Genomic DNA, 21,367 nt, shown 5'->3' on the forward strand with positions numbered 1-21,367 from the left:
CTATTTTCTCACAGTTAACTAACCGTATTTTTGCGACTGGAAAAGATATCTCAATGCCCAAGCTTCATATTACGTATTGGAATATTCGTAGGTAGCGGTTTATGGTCCATTGAAACCTAATTGCAAGAAAAGCAGAGGAGATTGAGATTCATTGGAAGAATCTTTAGGATTCATGAAAAATGTTCTGTACAAAACTCTCGTTTGATCTAACTCCAGTAATGCTTGTCAGTGTTGGTGGCTTTCCAGTCAGAATGTTTTAGTGAGCGTGAAAGATGTTCGCAACTCCAATACCAGACGCTGTAAGAAAGACGTTGTGTATCACGATGTGGGGTACTGTTTATATACTGAGAGCGTGCGTTTCTAAAAGAATCAACCAATATATTGCTTCATACTACATGTATTTGACGAAAGTATCAGGAAAAGAAACTGAGAGCTTCGATCACACACGGAGGCTTACCAGCAATAGTTCTTCCCACGTACCACCCGTGACTGGGACTGGACAGATTTGGAAGTGACAAGCGGTACAAATCTATATCTACATCTATACTCCGCAAGCCATTTTGCAGTGTGTTGCGCAGGGTACCTCAGGTATCACTATCACGCCCCTCCTCCCCCCCCCCCCAAAAAAAAAAATGGTTCAAATGGCTCTGAGCACTATGGGACTCAACTGCTGTGGTCATAAGTCCCCTAGAACTTAGAACTACTTAAACCTAACTAACCTAAGGACAGCACACAACACCCAGCCATCACGAGGCAGAGAAAATCCCTGACCCCGCCGAGAATCGAACCCGGGATCCCGGGCGTGGGAAGCGAGAACGCTACCGCACGACCACGAGATGCGGGCTCCCCCCTCCCCCCTCCCTCCTCCCAACCCTTTGTTCCATACACGAATGGTGCGTGGGAAGAATGACCGTGCACAGTCTATCGTACGAACTACAATTCCTCCAATTTTCTGGTCGTGGTCCTTTCGCGAGACTAATAAGGAGGACTCCTTTTCGCACGTACGCTCTCTAAATTTCAACAGTAACCCTCTCTGCGGTACATAACGCCTCCCGTGTAGCGGCTGCGACTGGAGTTCGTTGATAATTTTCAGAACGCTCTCGCGCTCACTAAACGATCCAGTGACGAAAGTTTCCGCTCCTCATTGGATCTTCTCTACCACTTTTTACAGAGTAAGAATCCGATTCCGTTGCAAGTAGTTTTCTTTATTTGTTACACGACCGGTTTCGAAGCTTAATGCCTCATCTTCAGGTGCCGCCAAATTATTATGAAAACATAAATGTGTGGCGGTCGGGCCAATTTGTCATGGGAGATCGTACCCACTTCCGTGTTGCGCTGTCCAGGCGGATCAGATCTGGTATCTCAACATTGAGACACGTAATAGCTGTGGCCGAGCACTGTTCTCTTCAAAAAACTGGAACGACGGTGTTGCTGAATGAGAGATAACACATGACGTGCTGTTGTATCATGTGAATTGATCTCAGTCACTACCGGTCGTGACCTTAGATCATACTTGATGACGATGGTCGTCAGTGGCAGCGCACAACCGCGATCATCGCTGACACAATGCGACGGCATTCAGCAACATTCCAAGATTTACATTCACGGCAACGCATCAAAAGCAGCCTTTAGTTTTGTGAAAGAAAACCTACGCATGGGGTGGTAACTCCCTAGACCGGCTGCTGCAGGTCCATTATTTGCTCTCGGATGACAGGCGAGATGTGAAGCGGTTACGATGTGCTTCGTGCACAATACGCAGATCAGCTCCTGCGGTGATCAGACGAGATCGATTGGAAACTTGACGGCGAATATGCCTCACGTTCCCAAGCAGCATCGAGTCACTGCCACATCCGAATGCTCCATAAGTATCTGTTCCACACGATTCGACCAGCCGGTAAAAAAGAGACTCAGTAAGAACTCTTTCAAACTGTCTGTTGCTGAAACGCTAATACGGATACACGGCATCTGCTTATCCTTCAGGGTGATCACTCAACATCTGATGCTGTTCACGCCTGATATATACCCTGTCTGGATTGGTTACAACACTAAAACATGAACACCACCAACGCATTCTGATGGTCCTTATACGCCCCGGTATTGCAGTTCTGATCATTTATACGCTTGCCGATGTGATGTATGTGTACGAAGCCACACTATCATCCGACCATGTCATCTGGGTGCTTCACTTTTACTGCCAAGTACTATGTAAAAAGCGCTAGCGCTACAACACCCAGTCTACCTCAGAAGCTACTTTGATATCTGTCGACGTCATACCAATAATTATGTGTTGAGTACCCTCCCACACTCATAAAAGGATAATAAGAGGAGAATGGATGTAGGTGCATACATGCGGTGCTCTACTGCTCTACTGTAAACCGCCCCATCTCCGTCGATATGCTACTGTAGCTAGGGTAATGAGCATTGGTGCTCTCACAATACCGACTTAGGCGCCGCACACAGACATATTCACATTCGACAGCATGAAAATAATACTCTGTAATACAGACGCGAATTGACTTACCTTGTTACCTGCTTTGTCCCTCCAGCGAGCCCAGGTGGCGAGACCGGGCCGCCAGTAGTCGAGCAGGTAGTTCTCGGCGTACTCCTGGCCCAGGCCGTGTCCGAAGCGGCCCTGCGTGCGCACCGCCGTGACGGCGTGCAGCGAGTGCAGCTCCACCTGCAGCCACTCTTCGGCGGCTCGCGTCACCATGTTGCGGGGGCACCACGCACCGCCGCCCTTGTCCTCTCGCAACCTGCAAAGGACCAGGTCACACGCTACAGTCAGTCTCACGCACTTTTCTTGTAATATTGCGCCATGATAACCGCTGCACGGTGGAGGTCCTAGCCCATTCAGTATGTGGTGCGAAAAGCTGCAGGCAGTTTCCTCGTTGTGAACGAGAGAGCGTCGGAGATATGACAAGCGGTCCAGCCAGCGCCACCGCTGTCCGCGAAGTAGCGACCGGACCGACGTATTGGATTTTGCAGAGAGCAGAGGAACGAGCTGGACACCGGGGCAGCGGTTCGATAGAGACAATTGGCGGCTGGCCCGTATTTTGAGGACGAGCGAGCAACGGGCAGTCCGATGATCGTCAGTTTGGGAGGATAACACAATAGAGTGCCTGTGCGAGTGTTTCATTGTCGTTCCTCGTCAGCGCAGAATTCTTATATTACGCAAATTGGATGTGGAACGGGAGGAAAGGAAACGAAAGGGAGGAAACTAATATCAGCCGCATCCTGAATCTACTGCTTATTAAGCTGTTGGGTTAAGCTTTGCCTCACCCAGACACAATGTCTGCCGCAAATGCGCGGGACTATCTCGGCCCGCTCCCCGGTCGACGCACATTCCCACCTAGCTCCACCTATCTGCAGTTCCTGTCTACGTCCTCCTTTTTTTTCCTTTATTGAATTTCGATTCCCCCCGAAGAGGGCGGACTGGCAGCAGGTTAGTATGCCCCTCTTCAGCCTACAGACTTTGTTTTAAAAAAGGAGAAGATAATATATAATATAAAACAGGCATTTCGAGGTCAAAACCGGCGTCAGACAAGGAGATGCGCTGTCCCCGGTACTCTTCAACTGTGTTCTGGATAAAGTCATAGCAGAATGGAGAAAACTCACGCAAAAACATGGAGTTGAGAAAGTCCAAATTGGAGGGAAGTGCTATAAAGCCATTGAAACCAACTGTTTTGCCTTCGCTGACGATCTCGCCTGTTTAGCTTACACACAAAAAGACACAATAAAACAAATAAAATTACTTAAAGAAACTGCTGAAAAAGCAGGCTTGCAAATTTCATTTGAAAAGACAGAAATCATTACAAATATCAAAAATCCACCAAAGAAAATAACTACGAAATACGGGAAAATACAGGTATCTAAACATTTTAAATATCTTGGTGAACTAATTCAGCCTGTGGCAAAAGGTCATCCAGCCTGCAGGCCTAGAATACAAAAACTAGAGACAGCAACTCACTACTGCAGACAAATGTATTCAAAAAAATGTATATCCAAAAACATTAAACTCAGACACTATCAGACTGTCATTAGACCGCAGATACTATATGCATCAGAAACACTGGCAAATTTTACATACGCAGAACAGATAGAAAATCGTGAAAGAAGAATTGTGAGGACAATTCTTGGACACAGGAAAATAACAGAGGATCAAGGAAAGCCTGTATACAGACTAAAAAGCAACAAAGAAGTGTATACGAAGTGCAGCAAAATTACAGACGAAATTAGAAAAAGAAGATGCTCCTTTTATGCTCACATCATGAGGATGAACCCGAATAGGCTTACAAAACAAATATTTTCGTACATCGCAAATCTAAAAAAATAAAAATTTATGGTTTATCAACACACAAACAGATCCAAAAGAAATGGACATAGATCAGGAAACAATATTTAACAGAAACCTTTTTAGAAAAAAACTGAATTCATTCACGGGTTTCGGTGTGAAAATTAAGAAGACTTGTGGAACTAAATGGTCTGAAGAGAGAAAAGCCGCCTTCAGCGCAAGAATGAAAGAAGTGTGGACTGAGAGAAAGAAGACTTCCCAAAAGCGCAAGAAATAACTGTTTTCACGGTCTTTAACTTCCAAATTTGTATAATAATAATAATAATAATAATAATAATAAAACAGGCGACAAACTCGGAGACAAAGGGTAACATGGCGAAAAAATCGTGGAACTTAAAACAGAGAACCAAGGGATGATGATGCTAATAAAATACATATAAAGCACACAGGTAAAATAATAGACAGACAATTAAAAAACACGGCGACAGTCTGGTTTCTGTTCGCAAAAGACATAAAATTCACACCCAGCGACAGCATGGTTTCTGTTCACAACACCGGAAAAGAAACAACACTGAGCAGTCACTGGAACACTGCACTGAAATATGACATACCACAGCTGAGAGCAGGTGGGGGGAAACTGATCAGATATTGGGAAAAAAGGGGGAAGGTGAGGAAAAGCGAAGGGGGAGGGGGGAAAGGAGCCAATGGAGGATGAGGACCCATAAGAGGGGTGGGGGGTGCTGGTTAGATGCGACAGGGAGTGGGGAAGGCAGAGGACAGGAAGAAAAAAGGACTCAGGGGGGAGAACTGAGGTAGGAAGAGGTTAGGCGGGGAGAAACACATGATGGAAGGGAGGAAGAGGGAGCCCAGGGAAAGGACAGAGGAAAGGAGGGGGGGTGAGGATCAGAGTTGATAGGAGGGATAAATGGAGGGAGAGACGGCATCATCTGGGAGGGGGAGTTGATGGAAGCCACCTTGGGAAAGGAGATGAAGTGTATAGAGATGGTGGGTAGGGGGGACACAACAGCGAAGGCGTGGCAGGGGGCGGGGATGGGAGAGGAGAGGAGCAACCAGGGGTTGAGGGGGATCAAGGCGGCGGGAGGTGTAGAGGCTGCGGATATGTTCGAGGAAGAGGAGCAGATGGGGGAAAGGAATGAGTTCATAGAGGATCCGCGTGGGGGACTGGAGGCATATACGGAAGGCATGACTCTCAAGGATCTGGACGGACTTATAGAATTTGGGGGGGGGGGGCAGATATCCAGGCGGGACTGGCATAACAGAGGATGGGACGGATTAAGGATTTGTAGGTGTGGAGGATGGTAGAGGGGTGAAACCCCCATGTCCGGCCAGAGAGGAGTTTGAGGAGTTGGTTGTGGGCTTTCGATTGGATATGTCCTCCACTCTCGCTAACTTTAGATTCCCGCTGGAGGTCGAACGTTAATGTGCTACCGCAATGAATGTTTTGGATTCATTACCCATCGAGGCCAAGCGATTAAATGAATTCGTAATATCTCTTATTTCGGACGCATTCATATTATCGATTTGCCTCAATGGGCTTTATATTGACAACAGTCATTGTGATTGCACACTTACATTCGACGTTCAGCGGGTATCCAAAGTTAGAGGGCGTGGAGGACATTGACAGGGAACGCAGGTAGGTGGCGTTATGTGAGAATGTGAGTCGGCCTGGGAGCGTGCCGACATATTCCGCACTTTTTCTATAACTACTGTGTCCGGATGGTGCAGAGGTTAACGCACCTGTCTAGTAAGCAGTAGATCCCGGGTTCAAGTCCCGATCTAGCACACATTTTCACTCGTCGCCGCTGATTCCTCAGCTTGTTCGCCCACTGCTTGAATATTTCTCTCCAGTGTGGGATCCGTACCAGTTAGGGTTGATAGGAGAGATAGAGAAGATCCGACGGAGAGCAGCGCGTTTCGTTACAGGATCATTTAGTAATCGCGAAAGCGTTACGGAGATGATAGATAAACTCCAGTGGAAGACTCTGCAGGGAGACGCTCGATACGGACTTTTGTTAAAGTTTCGAGAACATACACCGAGGAGTCAAGCAGTATATTGATCCCTCCTACGTATATCTCGCGAAGAGACCATGGGGATAAAATCAGAGAGATTAGAGCCCAAAAAGAGGCATACCGACAATCTTTCTTTCCAGGAACAATACGAGACTGGAAGAGAAGGGAGAACCGATAGAGGTACTCAAAGTACCCTCCGCCACACACCGTCATGTGACTTGCGGAGTATGAATGTAGATGTAGATGCAGAAGTTCAGTTGCAGCTGATACTATAAGTTCCTACCCTTTCCTTTCTACTCCAATGTACACAATATGTATCGCAACTGCGGATTTCGCTAGGTGTCTGAAAGACATTTATATAAAGAATTCTTATGGTTGGAGTACATGGACAGTGCCTATGCCTTTGTACTGTGTGCTCTGTACTTAAGATTCTCCATGAGAAATGCTCGTGCTTAATTAACGCTAGTTTGCTATATCGAAAGTTACATTTAGCTGAATATCCAATCCGGTAGTGCTTAATGTTAAGTGATGGTGTGTCTTAGTTCACTTCTTATTTTATAGCAATTTTGGGTCAGATTTTCTGTTGAACTAAGTGAGATAACGTATTACTTTCATTTCTTCAGTTAGTTACCTGCTTGAAGTTTTGACTTTGAGTGCATTTCATTTGCATTATTTTTATTAATGTTATATCTGAATACCAGGAGCTTTTTCTATGGATAAGGAAATTGCGGTTACAATTCAGTTTTTCTTTTGTATTAAATTTGTGTTTCCACAGCGCTCAGCCCTTCCACCTTACAGCACCAGTGCTACTGCATACTCATCTCTCTGTAGCCAAGGATTTGCTATGGGAGAAATTCATGCTACGTTAAGGAGCCAACTCAGTTTGGTATTTCCAGCGACAGTAGAGAAGTTGTTCATTAGTGTATGACCGAATAAATAAATACTAACAGAACACTCGTCGCTCTTCTGATCAAACAGCTGTTTTGAAGCAACTTAAGAGGCAATTACCATTAAATACTGAACTTTATACATGCACTCTAATGACTCATCTGTATCCGTTTCTAATTATACTGATGTGAATTACAATGAGATTGTTCTGGCTTTGTGACCGCGTCATGTGTCATAAAAGCACCAACATTTAGACAGCTACTATAGCCAGCTTTCATCGGGGCGACTGATGAAGGCTGCGTGCAGTAAATGCCAAAATGTCGGTCTTACTACATATGTCGTGGTCATACACCCAGAAGGATTTTACTGAAGTGCACTACGGCCATGAACGCTTACCTTCTTGTAAACTACAGTGCTCGAGTGCAGCAGACTGGCCTTTAACCATACAAGAAATGACCATTCAGATACGCAAAACTGGTTTTTTTCGGCATCATTGATTGCTACCAAAAGTAACGTGACTATGGTGTAGCGTAAGATTCATCCACAATCTCCCTGCACATTTTGATTGCTAATAGATCTCAAATTCATACAGATATCTTTAAAAAGTATTACAGAATTTGTTTACGCGTTTCATAGGCAAGTTAACTATTTGCATTCGATATTTGGAATATGCGTGGCTTAAATATTTGAGTAGATAATTGAAAGGTCATTCCGCTTGTTTTTGACAAGTATCACAGGTAGTATGTCGCAAACTATATTGGTCACGAGAAAAGAAGTCACAGACACCGTTGTATTATTAGGTTTTGTACTGTATTTCGTGTTACTGAATCTGTGACTTAACAAATTATTCTGGGGTTGCATTGTGAAATCGGTTCCTAGTAGGCCACAGTGAAAAGTGTCCTAAAAGGAAATCGAATTTGGTGCTACGACGTGCAGCAAGTTATCGATGTATCACACAATGAGATATATTTAGAGACGACCTTCTGTTTTTCTTTTCTGGTGACATATGTTTCAACTTCGTTCATATCTCGGGAAATAAGACATTAATTGTACATAATCATTTAGTAGGACTTAGACCATAGTACTATACTTACCTAGTGTGACCGCATTAAAATTAGTGCAATTATTTTGAGATCTATGTAATACAGAGGTAATGACTCAGTCTGTTGCACATAAATAAATCATATCTGCAAGCGCAAACTGCTCGAATTTGTATACATTCAAAGGAATGACTGGCTGCACTCACCCACAGTATCATTTTTGGCCCATGTATGACCATACACTTACGTAAATTACCGTTACAAAATTAATCCCCAATCACGATGAGTCTGAATATTTTCAACACATATAGCGAATATTTCTAGTATGATAACCGAAATGAGGCCACTGCATATTCGGCTGTGAAAGGTACCATTAGCACCTTTGGGGAATTTCGATTTGCATCTGTGGCAAAGAAATGTCTAAGACCAGAAAAATGAGTTTAATTTTGGGATTAAGTCTCAGTGAAAGACTTAAACAAACTTCCTGATACGTATGCCAGATGGCCGTAGTTATTGACGAAGTTATGCTGCACCACTATGCTTCGTTTTAGAGAACAGCGTGAGAACGGTTTTTTATATAGTGGTCTCGCTTTTTTACTCGTCAGAAATAATTACATAAAATTATATCTTAAGTAGCTCACGGTATGCCTACAAATGAATCGGTAATGTACAAGAGGGTCAACATCAATAAAGAAAACTTGTTTCTTCATTTTTATGTTTACACCATCATGTATATCCATCATCTCAGTCGATTTTATTCCTTCATTTCCAGTAAACAGATAAAACATATCAGTGCGTTAGAATGCCTAGTTCATAAGCAATATGCAATAAGCAAGAATAAACTTGCTAAATCGAATTTCTTTAGCAAGAAATACAAGATAAATGTCATTCAACTTACTATTAGTGAATCTATAGAGAGAATATGTTATTTCTGCAGTAATGAATGTAATTTAATTCCATATGTACATTTACTATCATTCAAAATCAACGAAAACTTTCGAAAATGCAAGTGTTGGCCAACGAACATCATTAAAATTGATACTTTCGAAAATGCAAATGTTGTCCAATGAACATCATTGCTCGAGCACATAATCTTTAAAGATTACTTGAACATATACTGTTTGGTTTGATGACACCTTACACAGCATGTGGAAGTCGTTAGGTGTGGCACAGTTTGTGTAATGCGTTAGTCATAACAAGTAAACATAAACTATGTTTATCAAAATCATTTACGCAACAAAATTAATGCAATATTTGCAACTAACTGTAAGCAATGCTATCAAGTCGACGTTATGGTGTAAATAATTGTAGATACCTCACCAATTATGTGCTTATTTGCTTGTATTTTTTCTAGTTTGCGACACACAACGACCCCTCAGTCCTACAAACAAACATTAAGAACTGTCCCCCTTATGATCATAGGCCGCTGGTTAACTTGTAACCGGTAATGAAAACATTAAAGAAATCAATAATCACCAAAGGCTACTTAGCTGCAATAATTTCTGATAATCATCATTATTTCTTTGAGGAGTGAATGGGTGGAGGATGCCTAATTACAGAAATCTATTCAGAGGACTTAATAAATTTTATAAACAAGTTTCTGTCACAGAAATGAGTCTTGGAGACACTACAGTAATTTTATACTTATATAAAAACGTCCTATTGTCCCGCATGGGAAAAAAATACAGATCGTGGTAATTTGTCCACACTGGAGGGCTGTCTTCCTGTATACTGCAAAATTCACCATCGCAGTATGCACACATTTATAAGTTACACAATGACAGAAAGTACTTTTTGTTCTGTACAGAGCAAATAAGACAGGAAAAATTTCAATATCTGCAGGTGGAAGAACGATAAGCTATGGCAAGGTTTCAGTAATTGCTGTGCATGGGCTGAGAATCTCGCTGTAAAACTAAAAGCTGAGGTTTATCTCGAATTGTTTAGCACGAGATGATATTAAAGCTTTTCGTAGAGGTAAAGCTATAGCATGTTGCGGTGTAGCAAATTGCTTGAACACTTAGGTGCAGATACTCAGTTGCATTAACTACACTGTTCGCGAATTACGGTAATAACTGGCGTCCAGACTGAGCTGAAACCCATTAACACTGTTGATCAGATTAGCTGCCAAGCGGAATGCTAGTGAATAATTTATGACCGGTTCTCAGAAACAGAATGGGTTGTTGAGGATGTCGCTATTGGTACAATTCTACCGAGAAATACAATTGTCCTTTCAACACGAAATTTTCTCTTTCAATCTCTTCTACCACTCTAACCTCTTCTATTTTACCTCCTCTTTTATTTTCGCTATTTTCTCCTGTCCATGTTTCCCATTTCTCTCGTGTTCTCTTATCTAGTCGATTTTTTCTGCCACTAGTGTTAACTCTATCAGTAAAACTGAGTGGCATTTGACAACAGACTTTGGCTTTTTGTCGACGCAAGCACTTTGCTTTGCTAAATGGAATTTTGGTCATGTTTTCAGGATTGTTGTTATATTTCGACTATTATTACTATTATTATTACACTGGGAGCTTCAACGAAGAAAATGAGTGTTGGGGTTCAACTGATCTCAACAACAACATAGAAAAGAAGCAGAATCTTTGATAGGTTAGACAGGAATGAGATGGGAATTCGCTCTGGCGGTTTTTGAGAGACAACTCTGGCATTCACTTTACATATAGCAGAGAAAGCATGGAAAGACTTCCTATATCTGGTTATTCTGATATGATTCTGAGTTCACTGCTTCACTGTGTCATGTTGCTTGCTATGCATGATGCATTAATTGTACATTTTGTTCAGTTCAGTGTCATATACAGAGCATAAGAGGAATGTCAAATTGTTCTAAGAGTTTAGATAAACTGCATTAATGAATAACTCGCACCACGACATTGTAGAACGGTGGCAGAGCTAAATCGTCTTGTGGGACGAAAAGTTTTCTTGACCACCACAAGCATTTTCATTTAATGCGTTTTCTTCCTAATATAACAATAGTTAAAATTATTGTTATGTCCACTTACAAAAAACCCATGTGAAGAGAATCTAGGAATGCTATGGTTCTCATTGGTGGCCATAAGAGACACCTATCTGCAGATACGACCCAGTTGACTTGAGAAACTTGTCTGTTTACATATCGAATCATGTATCGCTTCTACCACATATGAAACTTTGTTTGGTCATTTCTGTTGTGTCCTTCCTACTCGTTAAATATGGGGTGCCTCGGATCGCTAGACAACAATTCAAGCAAATTTTATTTACAGTAAATAAATGACAATACTTTCAGAATTTTCAGTGATGCGTCGCAGCAAATAGCAACAGAAAAAATAAGAAGTCTCATCAGTATAGACAATGCCTAAAACACACATCAGAAAAATTTTTGCATCACCTCGGTTCCGGGAGTTCCGGAACCTGTACAGAAAATTTGAATGGAGATCAACATAAACATCATTTACACCCATTTTACTGCTCATGAAAACCGCTATACACACCGGTACCTCTAATATACAGTAGCACGTCGTCTTGCATTAATGCATCCCTGTATTCGTCGTGGCATACTATCCATAAGTTCATCAAGGCACTTTTGGCCAGATTGTCCCACTCCTTAACGCCGATTTGGCGTAGTTCCTTCAGAGTGGTCACGTCGTCCATAAACAGCCCTTTTCAATCTATCCCAGGCATATTCGATAGGGTTCATGTCTAGTCACTATAGCCGAGCGATATCGTTATCCTGAAGGAAGTCATTCACAAGATGTGGACGATGGGGACGCGAATTGTTGTCGATGAAGACACTAATGCCTCGCCAATATGCTGCCGATATGGTTGCACTATCGGCCGGAGGATGGCATTCACGTATCCTACAGTCGTTACGAAGCGTTCCATGACCACCAGCGACATACGTCGGTCCCATATAATGGCACCTCAGAACAGCAGGGAACTTGCACCCACCTGCACACGCTGGACTTTGTGTCTAAGGCGTTCAGCCTAAACGGATTGCCTCCAAACACGTCTCCGACGATTGTCTCACTGAAAGCACTCATCGGTGAAGAGAACGTGATGCCAATGCTGAGCGGTCCATTCGGCATGTTGTTGGCCCCATATATAGCGCGCTGCATGGTGTCTTGAGGTCAAAGATGTACCTCGCCATGGACGTCTGGAGTGAAGTTGCGCACCATGCAGCCTATTGCGCAGAGTTTGAGTCGTAACAAGAGGTCCTGTGGCTGCAATGAAAGCATTATTCAACATGGTGGCGCTGCTGCCAGAGTTCCTTCGAGCCATAATCCTTAGGTAGCGGTCATCCACTGCAGTAGTAGCCCGTGGGCAGTCTGACCGAGGCATGTCATTGACAGTTCCTGTCTCTTTGTATCTTCTCCATGTCCGAACAATATCGTTTTGTTTCACTCAGAGAGGCCTGGACACTTCCCTTGTTGAGAGCCCTTCCTGGCACGAAGTAACAATGCGGAAGCGATCGAACCGCGGTATTCACCGTCTAGGCGTGGTTGAACTACAGAGAACACGAGCCGTGTACCTACTTCCTGGTTGAATGACTGGAACTGATCGGCTGTCGGACCCCCTCCGTCTAATAGGCGCTGCTCATGCATGGTTGTTTATATCTTTGGGCGGGTTTAGTGATATCTCTGAACAGTTAAATGGACTGTGTCTCTGATACAATATCGACAGTCAACGACTATCTTCTACAGTTCTGGGAACCAGGGTGACGGGAAACTTGTTTTGATGTGCGTATAAGTGAAATTACACAGTTCCTAAGTCTCTGCTGTTGAACGGCTACTCTTCAACTCGACTGCGGCCAGACGGAGCGGTGCTGCTGTCTTTGTGTCGTTCTAGAGAAGGATTGGCCAGCGTACTATTGGCTGACATCTTCTTCACAGCCCTCTCTGCTTTAACGTACCTCACCGGCGTGCTGGAGCTTGACTTCACACCAGAACAATTTCAATGAGTATCGCCTTCATCATCTGTACATGAAATGTGGTAGTCTACAGACTCGATATCACTGAGTTCCCAATTACTTACTTTGGCTATGTTCCAACAACTGACCAGAAGTGACTTCGTAATTTAGCAGATTTAATGTATTCATTACTTGCAATCTGGAAATCAGCACTGTGGGCGAGTAGGGGGGAAGTGGGGGGGGGAGGGGGAGGGGGGATGGGAGGGTAGTAGAACTGCCTATCTCCCACAGGACTGGAGATATAGTTAAAATGCGTTTTCCAGCCCCTGACACATAGGCTGCCTGGTACAATGTGCGTGTTGCTTTGGTAGTATTGGCATGCACCGTGGGAGCTGCATGTTCTGATAGGCAAAGCTGAGGTGGAGGATGATATGGATAGTGATAAAGGGGAGGATGAGTTGCACAGAGAAAGGGAGGAGGATGAGATGGGCAGAGGTACAAGAGAGTATGGAAAGGACGACATGACGGGACAGAGATAGTGGGGAGAAGGAGATGAGCAGATAGAATGGATAGGGAAGTGGGAAGGAAGAAATGGACAGAGGGAGGGGAGGAAGACTTAGTCTGAGAGAGTGAGGATCGGGAATTTGCAGGACAGAGACAGGGAGAGGGGGCGTTATTGTGAGAGACTGGGAGGAGATGGTTCATATGGTTCAAATGGCTCTGAGCACTATGGGACTTAACTGCTGAGGTCATCAGTCCCCTAGAACTTAGAACTACTTAAACCTAAATAACCTAAGCACATCACACACATCCATGCCCGAGGCAGGATTCGAACCTGCGACCGTAGCGCGCTTAGAACCGCTCGGCCACTTCGGCCGGCCTGGGAGGGGTAGGATGCCATATAGAGTGGAGAGGAGAAGCACACAGAGGGAGAGGATGGCCAGAGAGAGTGATGGGAAATATCAGAGAAAGAGCAGAGAAGGGATGGACAGGAGGGGAAGGAGAACTTCGACAAAAAGAGGGGGATGAGATGGGAGAGAGAGAGGGGGCAGGAAGAGGACAGATTGAGAGCAGAGAGAAGGAGATGAACAGAGAAATGGGGGAGGAGAGATAGCAAGGAAGAGGAGATAGGCAGAAAGGGGAGTAACAGATGGGCATAGAGACAGAGAGAGAGAGAGAGAGAGAGAGAGAGAGAGAGAGAGAGAGAGAGAGAGAGAGAGAGAGGGGGGGGGAGAGAGGATGAGGAGGAGAATACTGAGAGACAGGGGTGAGGATGAAATGTTCATAGACAGAGGAGGGATGAGATGGACACAGATAGAGGACATGGCCACAAAGAAGCTCTAGAGGAGGGTATAGGCAGAGGTGCGGTGCAGGGGATTAAACGGTCCATGGATACATATACCGTGCAGACGATACATCTGAATAGTTGATACCCCACCTTGACAATAGAATTACTTCTGAGGTAATAACAAATAACTTTCGCGTTTTTATTGCAATTTAGCATTCCTGTACCAATATAAATGTCGTACATTACCCGCAGCTATGCACGTTGTACACATCACTGCACTTTCAGGCACAAGCGACAACATGCACAAATCGTTGGCCATCACAAAGCTCAAACTACAATTAGGCGCTACCACTGAGACGTGAACAAATTCGCATCTCTTAATCGGAGGAAGGAGGAGCACGTAGAAGCGGGGCCACACCCACTCCAACCCTCTGCCATCTTAACAGGCAAATGCCACTAGAGTAGTACGTACAAGAATACAACAAGACTACCATCCAAATATTTTTGCAACATACCTTTAATTGCATCATCATACAGTCTTCTGCCACCACATTGCCTATGAGGAAACATAGTCAGACGGCCATATATGTGCTTCGGTGTCGAACACATACGCAGACAAAGCCACTGGGAAAAGGCAAGTAGGCAATAAATGTAAATCCCTGCCAATACGCGATATGCTGTAACGTTCAGTTCCTTCTGAATGCAAATAAGCAATATCGCTTAATCTGAAATCAGAATTTTTTACCCTTGTTTCTGAAACTCCGTGAAGAGTTACTGCCAGCGATTTTTCTCGAACATGTAATCGACACTTTAGTTCACAGTAAGTATCTTCACTTTTTTCAAGTTATGCATCTGAATAGTACAGTCCGCCAGACATTCTTAGTTATACGATTACCATGGAATGTTTTAAAGAGCTCTATTGTGGCGATACAACGGTCTGCTCAACTATAGGAATTACATGGATGCCATTTACACGTGTTACATAGTAGCTCCCTTAGATCTTGATGAATGCAGGATATTGCTTCTTATAAGGAGAGGGAGAAGTGTACCATCTATTTAGAGCTTTGTTGTAAGCTTTTGGCACCTCTCATATCGTTAAATGTATGGACATAATACAAAGTGTCCCTTAGACACCTGCTGGTGGCATTGCACAATATCCTAGAGCATCTCGCACAATTTATTTAACCATCGCCACAATTTATACATGTGAACCATTTATAGTACGAAGAAGACAGTACATTCAATTTCTTTCCGTGTTCTTCGTAACAAGTCCTCTATTACTGTTGCCACATCAGTGATTTTACATCTTAACACAGAAATATCGTCCACTTTGTTCGTCACGAATCACCACAAGAACAAACCCAGCGGGGTTCTGTCGGAGGAACGTGGTGGCCAAGCAATGGGCTGTTTCCATCCGATCCAGCGACTGAGGAACTTCGTTTCCAGAAACATGCAAAAAGCTGTAGACCAATGCTGCGGAGGCTAATCTTGCTGAAAGCTGAAGCTGGGTGGAAAGTCTTGTATGTGAGGTTCTAAAACTGTTCCAATATGTCCAGATATGCTAACCCATCTACGGTGTTTTCTGCAAAGAAGGACGGTCCAACAAACCTGTCCTGCATTAGCCCACTCCAGAGGGTCTTCAGGCTATCATGAACATATTCAGTGATAGCGTACAGATTTTGCGCACCAAAATCCAAACATTGTGCCGATTATCCCTTCCTGATACATTAAAGATTGCATCGTATGAGAATAAACATCTTTCCAAGAAGCTGGCATTCATGTCAATACGATGAAGCATATCCGCAGCACACTGTTGTGGGCAAGGTTTGCCGTTCGGCATCAGTGTTGAAGAATTTACACTTTATAAGCACACAAACAAAAACTCTGGCATTCTATATGATTTAATGTTTCTCGGTGCCTGGTGAATAGAAAAGCTTGTCTAATGTACTCCACTTGCCTCTTCCCAAACACTATGAAGTGTTCTGCCATAATGTTTCACACTTTCAGTTGTCCGAAATTTACGGCAGCATTCCTTACTTGTTTTTATACTAGGTGTATCACATCCATACAAACTACGATAATTTATTTGTACAGAAATCAGCGCTTTTGGTTCTGCAGCCCACGTTATTGCTTGCGCGCACTCCTGTGGAGTCGTCATTTTCACTTCATGCGATCGTGCTGCACTCAAGTGACAACAGCTGACAGGTCCAGTGCGGTAATACAAATTTTTAAGCTGCTCTGGCATATGGTGATATCATTATCATGTCTATTGCAATTTTTTTCTGGGTCTCTGAAATGTGGGATGTTTGAAAGGGACACCCTTTATTATTAGGATGTATGGAATGTGACCAACTCATGAATTCAAGGTTTTTCGAAAGTGTGTAGCATCTGCAAAGACAAGTAGAAACAATCAGAAACAGGACTCTAATATGACGTATGCCCTATTCTGGAGTACTAGAACTCTTAGCGACTGTGAATGGAAAGATGCATGTATATAATTAACTGACGCGCACCTGGATTCGTAGAAAGTCAGTATGGGCCATACTAATGTGTAACAGAGGTGCTAAGGAAAGAAGAATGATTAGAGTTTCTTATCGACAGTGTGGTCATAAGAGACGAAGCACAAGAGGGGGTTACGAATGTATGGGGAAGAAAACGTGCAATACCCATTACAATGGAACCATCCCGGCATTTACCAGGAGTGATTTAGAGAAATCGCTGAAAATCTAAACCTGGATGACCGGACGCGGGCTTGAACCATCGTCCTCACGAATGCCTCACCTCGCTCAGTAGGTGCTCGCCGAGCTTGCATACGAATCTGAGGATCAAAGGCGGAATTGTTCTCGCGAAAAACTGTTGCTTAAATTCCGAGAATTGATATTCGAAGAAGACTGTACAACAGTTTGAAAGCCTCCGTCATACATGTACGGCGCCGAAAACAGGTTAGGTGGGCGCCTTAAAATCAGTGAATGAACACACACACACGCACACTCACACACACATAAACTTGTACATGTTGTTGTGGTTGTCTTCAGTCCTGAGACTGGTTTGATGCAGCTCTCCATGCAACTCTATCCTGTGCAAGCTTCAAAAAAACTTGTACATCTTGCGTATATATCCTAAGAATGAGAATAAGGTTATGATGAGTAACGAGGCACCCAGTCATTTTTTTCCTTGCTCCAAATGCAAGTGAATGGCAGAACGAGGCTAACATGGGTACCCTCTAATGGGCCGATTTAATGTGGGCCATAACTAGTCAACTGTGCGTAAAGAAAAAAATTTATTCAGAGACTGGTTCATTACCTCCATTTCCTTCTCCTCGCCGCACAATATCGGGTAAAGACCACGCACTGAGCCTGCAACAGATCCAGGTATAGCGTATTCGTTTGCCATATAACCTCAAGTGACTATTTCATAAAACCGTCTTACACTGCTCAAAAATGTAACAACTGTTTTATTTTTGTCGCATTAAACAAGATCGAGCTCCAGTAGTGGCTTCTACAAAGAAACTCGAGTATGTGAACCATGTCGGATTCGCTACTCACGACTGGTCTGTCACTAAATCCCGTGCCATACTTGCAGCGGAAATCACCAGTACAGATTGAAATGATAATTTGAAGTCGATGAAATGAGCATTGTAGACTGTTTCGGTCAATATAATATACATCCACACTGGAATGTTGAGCCGATTTATAGTTTTTCTGCCGTCTCCGTTCAGCAATAACCTTCCTAGCAGTGCATTTAGCTTGAGAAACATCCAACTTGTCGGTCGCTGAAATAGTGCCCCCATTCTATATTTATCAACTTTCGTAGTTCTATTGTGACGGAAAACGGCTCTGTACCCTTCGAAGCACAGTCAGGCTTCATAAACAGTATATCAGGAGGACCTCCGGAGACGTTGGGTATGTAATGGATAGCGAAGCACAATGTGGCGAATACTATGCAGAGCAAATATTCCAGAGAAGGAAACATTCAAAATGAATGCAGATAGCATACAGATAGTACGAGTTATTAACGTTCTTTATTTAAAGTAGCAAGAAAATCATCTGAAATGTAAGTACTTTTAAGCGAACATCTGTATGTCATTTTAAATTACACTTTGGTTTTTAGGGATAGATGATTCGAACAGTTCAGTACTATCGACGACATCAGCCGATTGCGATGTTTTCTTTAACGCTCAGATGCACTGTCAGTAAAATTCTATGTTGTTCTAACACTTTCTACCTGTCCTAGTTGTAGTATCTCCCGTACTGAGAGCTGCATGACCAATAATCCTACAGGCCACAGCTGTGCTGTAATAAACTTCACATAATACTCAAAGTGAAGCTACAAACTTAACTGCGAGCTATTATCCCATCAACTCGAAATATCTCTCAATTACGTTTATCTACGTTAAACGCACGTGCTTGACATTTGGTTGTCAGAGGTTAGAGCTCTGTAATATCTTAACGCTAACCGGACATGTCCACCACTCACAGGCATTTATGGCTATTTCTCCGTAATACCTATGAAACTCAGATTAACAGAATGATAGTGTGATTAGCAACAGTGAATACCGAAGCGCAAACATCGGCATACATCACGTCATAGCAGCTTCAGTAGCTTCTGAGCGACATCTCATCACTAAAATCGTGATCTGTGAGGAAGAGCAGAGAGGTTTCGGTACTAAGTGTACAGAACCTTGCCTTCTCGGAACTTTCGCACATTACACAAATTGATTAACAGAATGATAGTGTGATTAGCAACAGTGAATACCGAAGCGCAAACATCGGTATACATCACGTCATAGCAGCTTCAGTAGCTTCTGAGCGACATCTCATCACTAAAATCGTGATCTGTGAGGAAGAGCAGAGAGGTTTCGGTACTAAGTGTACAGAACCTTGCCTCCTCGGAACTTTCGCACATTACACAAATTGATTAACAGAATGATAGTGTGATTAGCAACAGTGAATACCGAAGCGCAAACATCGGCATACATCACGTCATAGCAGCTTCAGTAACTTCTGAGCGACATCTCATCACAATAATCGTGATCTGTGAGGAAGAGCAGAGAGGTTCCGGTGCTAAGTGTACAGAACCTTGCCTCCTCGGAACTTTCGCACATTAAACAAAATGTTATGTTCCGTGTATATTATAGCCAGACGTGGGTTAATTTTCTTACTTGAATTATACATCTGCAGATATTTCTGAATTCATATGATTGACAGGAAACTGTTTTATGATAATATAGTTTTGTTAATCATATTAATCAATTCCGTAATATCGACCTTGTATTATGAAAATTAATTATCAGAAAACAAATTTACGGTGAATATAATACTGCTGTGCTTCAGTTTTCATGTAAGCAAAATTTCTATCCTCGTTTTATTTTTTCTAATTTTACTACTGATAATGGACTTAGAGTTTATGAAATAACGAGAAACTATTCTTTTTCATACTGCCAAAATTTGAAATCTTTGCTATTAACCATAAGGCTATAAACCATCAATTAAATAATTATTTTCAGAAATCAATACAGAAATTAAATGTGAAAAACCGTTTCAGACAGTCATGTTATGATAATCTGAACTATATTCTTTCCTAGAAGGTACTGGAAGCTAGACTCGCAATATACAATGTGGTTTTGGCGCCAAGCGTGTCAGAATTAGGTCAGAGCGTCCGAGTGGATTTAGCATCTACTGAGTTTGGTACGTGTTGTTCTCTGACCGATTATGTTCTTTATACGACTCAATCAAGCTGCACAATGTATATCTGAAAAATGTCAAATATGTAATGGTAAATTATGTTCAAGACTATGTAAATAAAAGAAAAAAATGGTTAAAAACACAATAATGTTCCAGCGAATCGTCAACTGAAAACGACGCTGGACAAAATCTTTTCAGTAGGTTATACAGGAGTACATGAACCAGTCCTGACACTGAGACCAACTTTGCAAAAGAAGTACTAACTATCTGCAAATGCAATGCACTTGCTCTTACTATGTACTTCAACTTTGTTTAAACTATGAGATAGTTATTTCCACGCAATAATTGTGTTTCGAAATATATGGACTCTTTGAAAGGGAGTGACTTGTATGACATTGCGGAAAAATGATAGTACTGCTACTACCAGTACTATTACTTTAGTACTGTTAGTAATAATAATACTAGTAGTAGTTTTAGTATGTAGCTCCTGAGGGCAGTACATTATTAGGTGTAACTTACATACGTGTGCACATTCCAAAACATGGAAGCAACGTAATCAGTTCGATGAATGCTATTACAGGTCACTGTACGTTTGAAAGACCTGACTGAATAGCTTTTTGTAATTTTTTTTTTATCACAAGTACTGCTTAAGACATGTATGTGAGACCTGTGTGTCTGGTAAATTACAGTGACATCTAAAAGTACAACATTAAATTTTATGAATCTACAAACAATAGCATTGATTTTTGCACTAGTTGAAGCAGCGTCCATATTCGTCTGCGAAACGACTGGAGGTTTACTAGTCGTGAGGAGATTTAATTTTCGTTTGATTTGGTGCATCCATCATTTCAAAAATTTTGGGTGCAACCGGAAATTAGAAATTCTTTTGTGGATTTGGCTCTATTTTCGATTTTACTCTCGCTGCTTGGACCCACAAGGATCCCGTTGAGTGAGAGGTCACAAAAGGCCAATGATGTTTACAGCGTTCCACGTCTCACATATTGTATGCCACGCAACCATAATATTGGATGCTAATCGCAAGAGGGGACTGGACTGGAAGAATCCAATGATGAACACAGCATGAGATGACGGAGCGTAGTTGAACTTCTTAGTCGACCAATAATTCACATCAGAGCCAGTGTCAGTGATGTTCATACAGAGCAGAGCGAAGGCAACGATAAACAAAGAAAACATTTCATTATATCTACAACAGTTGCCGGAGTGGTTATTTCGACAGAAAGGAACCTA

At 42.7% G+C, this 21,367-nt stretch overlaps 1 protein-coding gene across 2 annotated transcripts in view; it reads right to left on the reverse strand.

Annotated features, from left to right (window-relative positions):
- LOC126235550 (discoidin domain-containing receptor 2-like) overlaps window positions 1-21,367 on the reverse strand; it is a 782,972-nt gene that overhangs the window by 226,416 nt on the left and 535,189 nt on the right. For both annotated transcript variants that reach the window (XM_049944278.1, XM_049944270.1), the window contains one exon: window positions 2,522-2,753. In XM_049944278.1, the coding sequence (XP_049800235.1) occupies window positions 2,522-2,753 (232 nt within the window). The remainder of the gene's footprint in view (window positions 1-2,521; window positions 2,754-21,367) is intronic.

This window comes from Schistocerca nitens, chromosome 1, assembly GCF_023898315.1.
Source record: "Schistocerca nitens isolate TAMUIC-IGC-003100 chromosome 1, iqSchNite1.1, whole genome shotgun sequence".
Lineage (NCBI taxonomy): Eukaryota > Metazoa > Arthropoda > Insecta > Orthoptera > Acrididae > Schistocerca > Schistocerca nitens.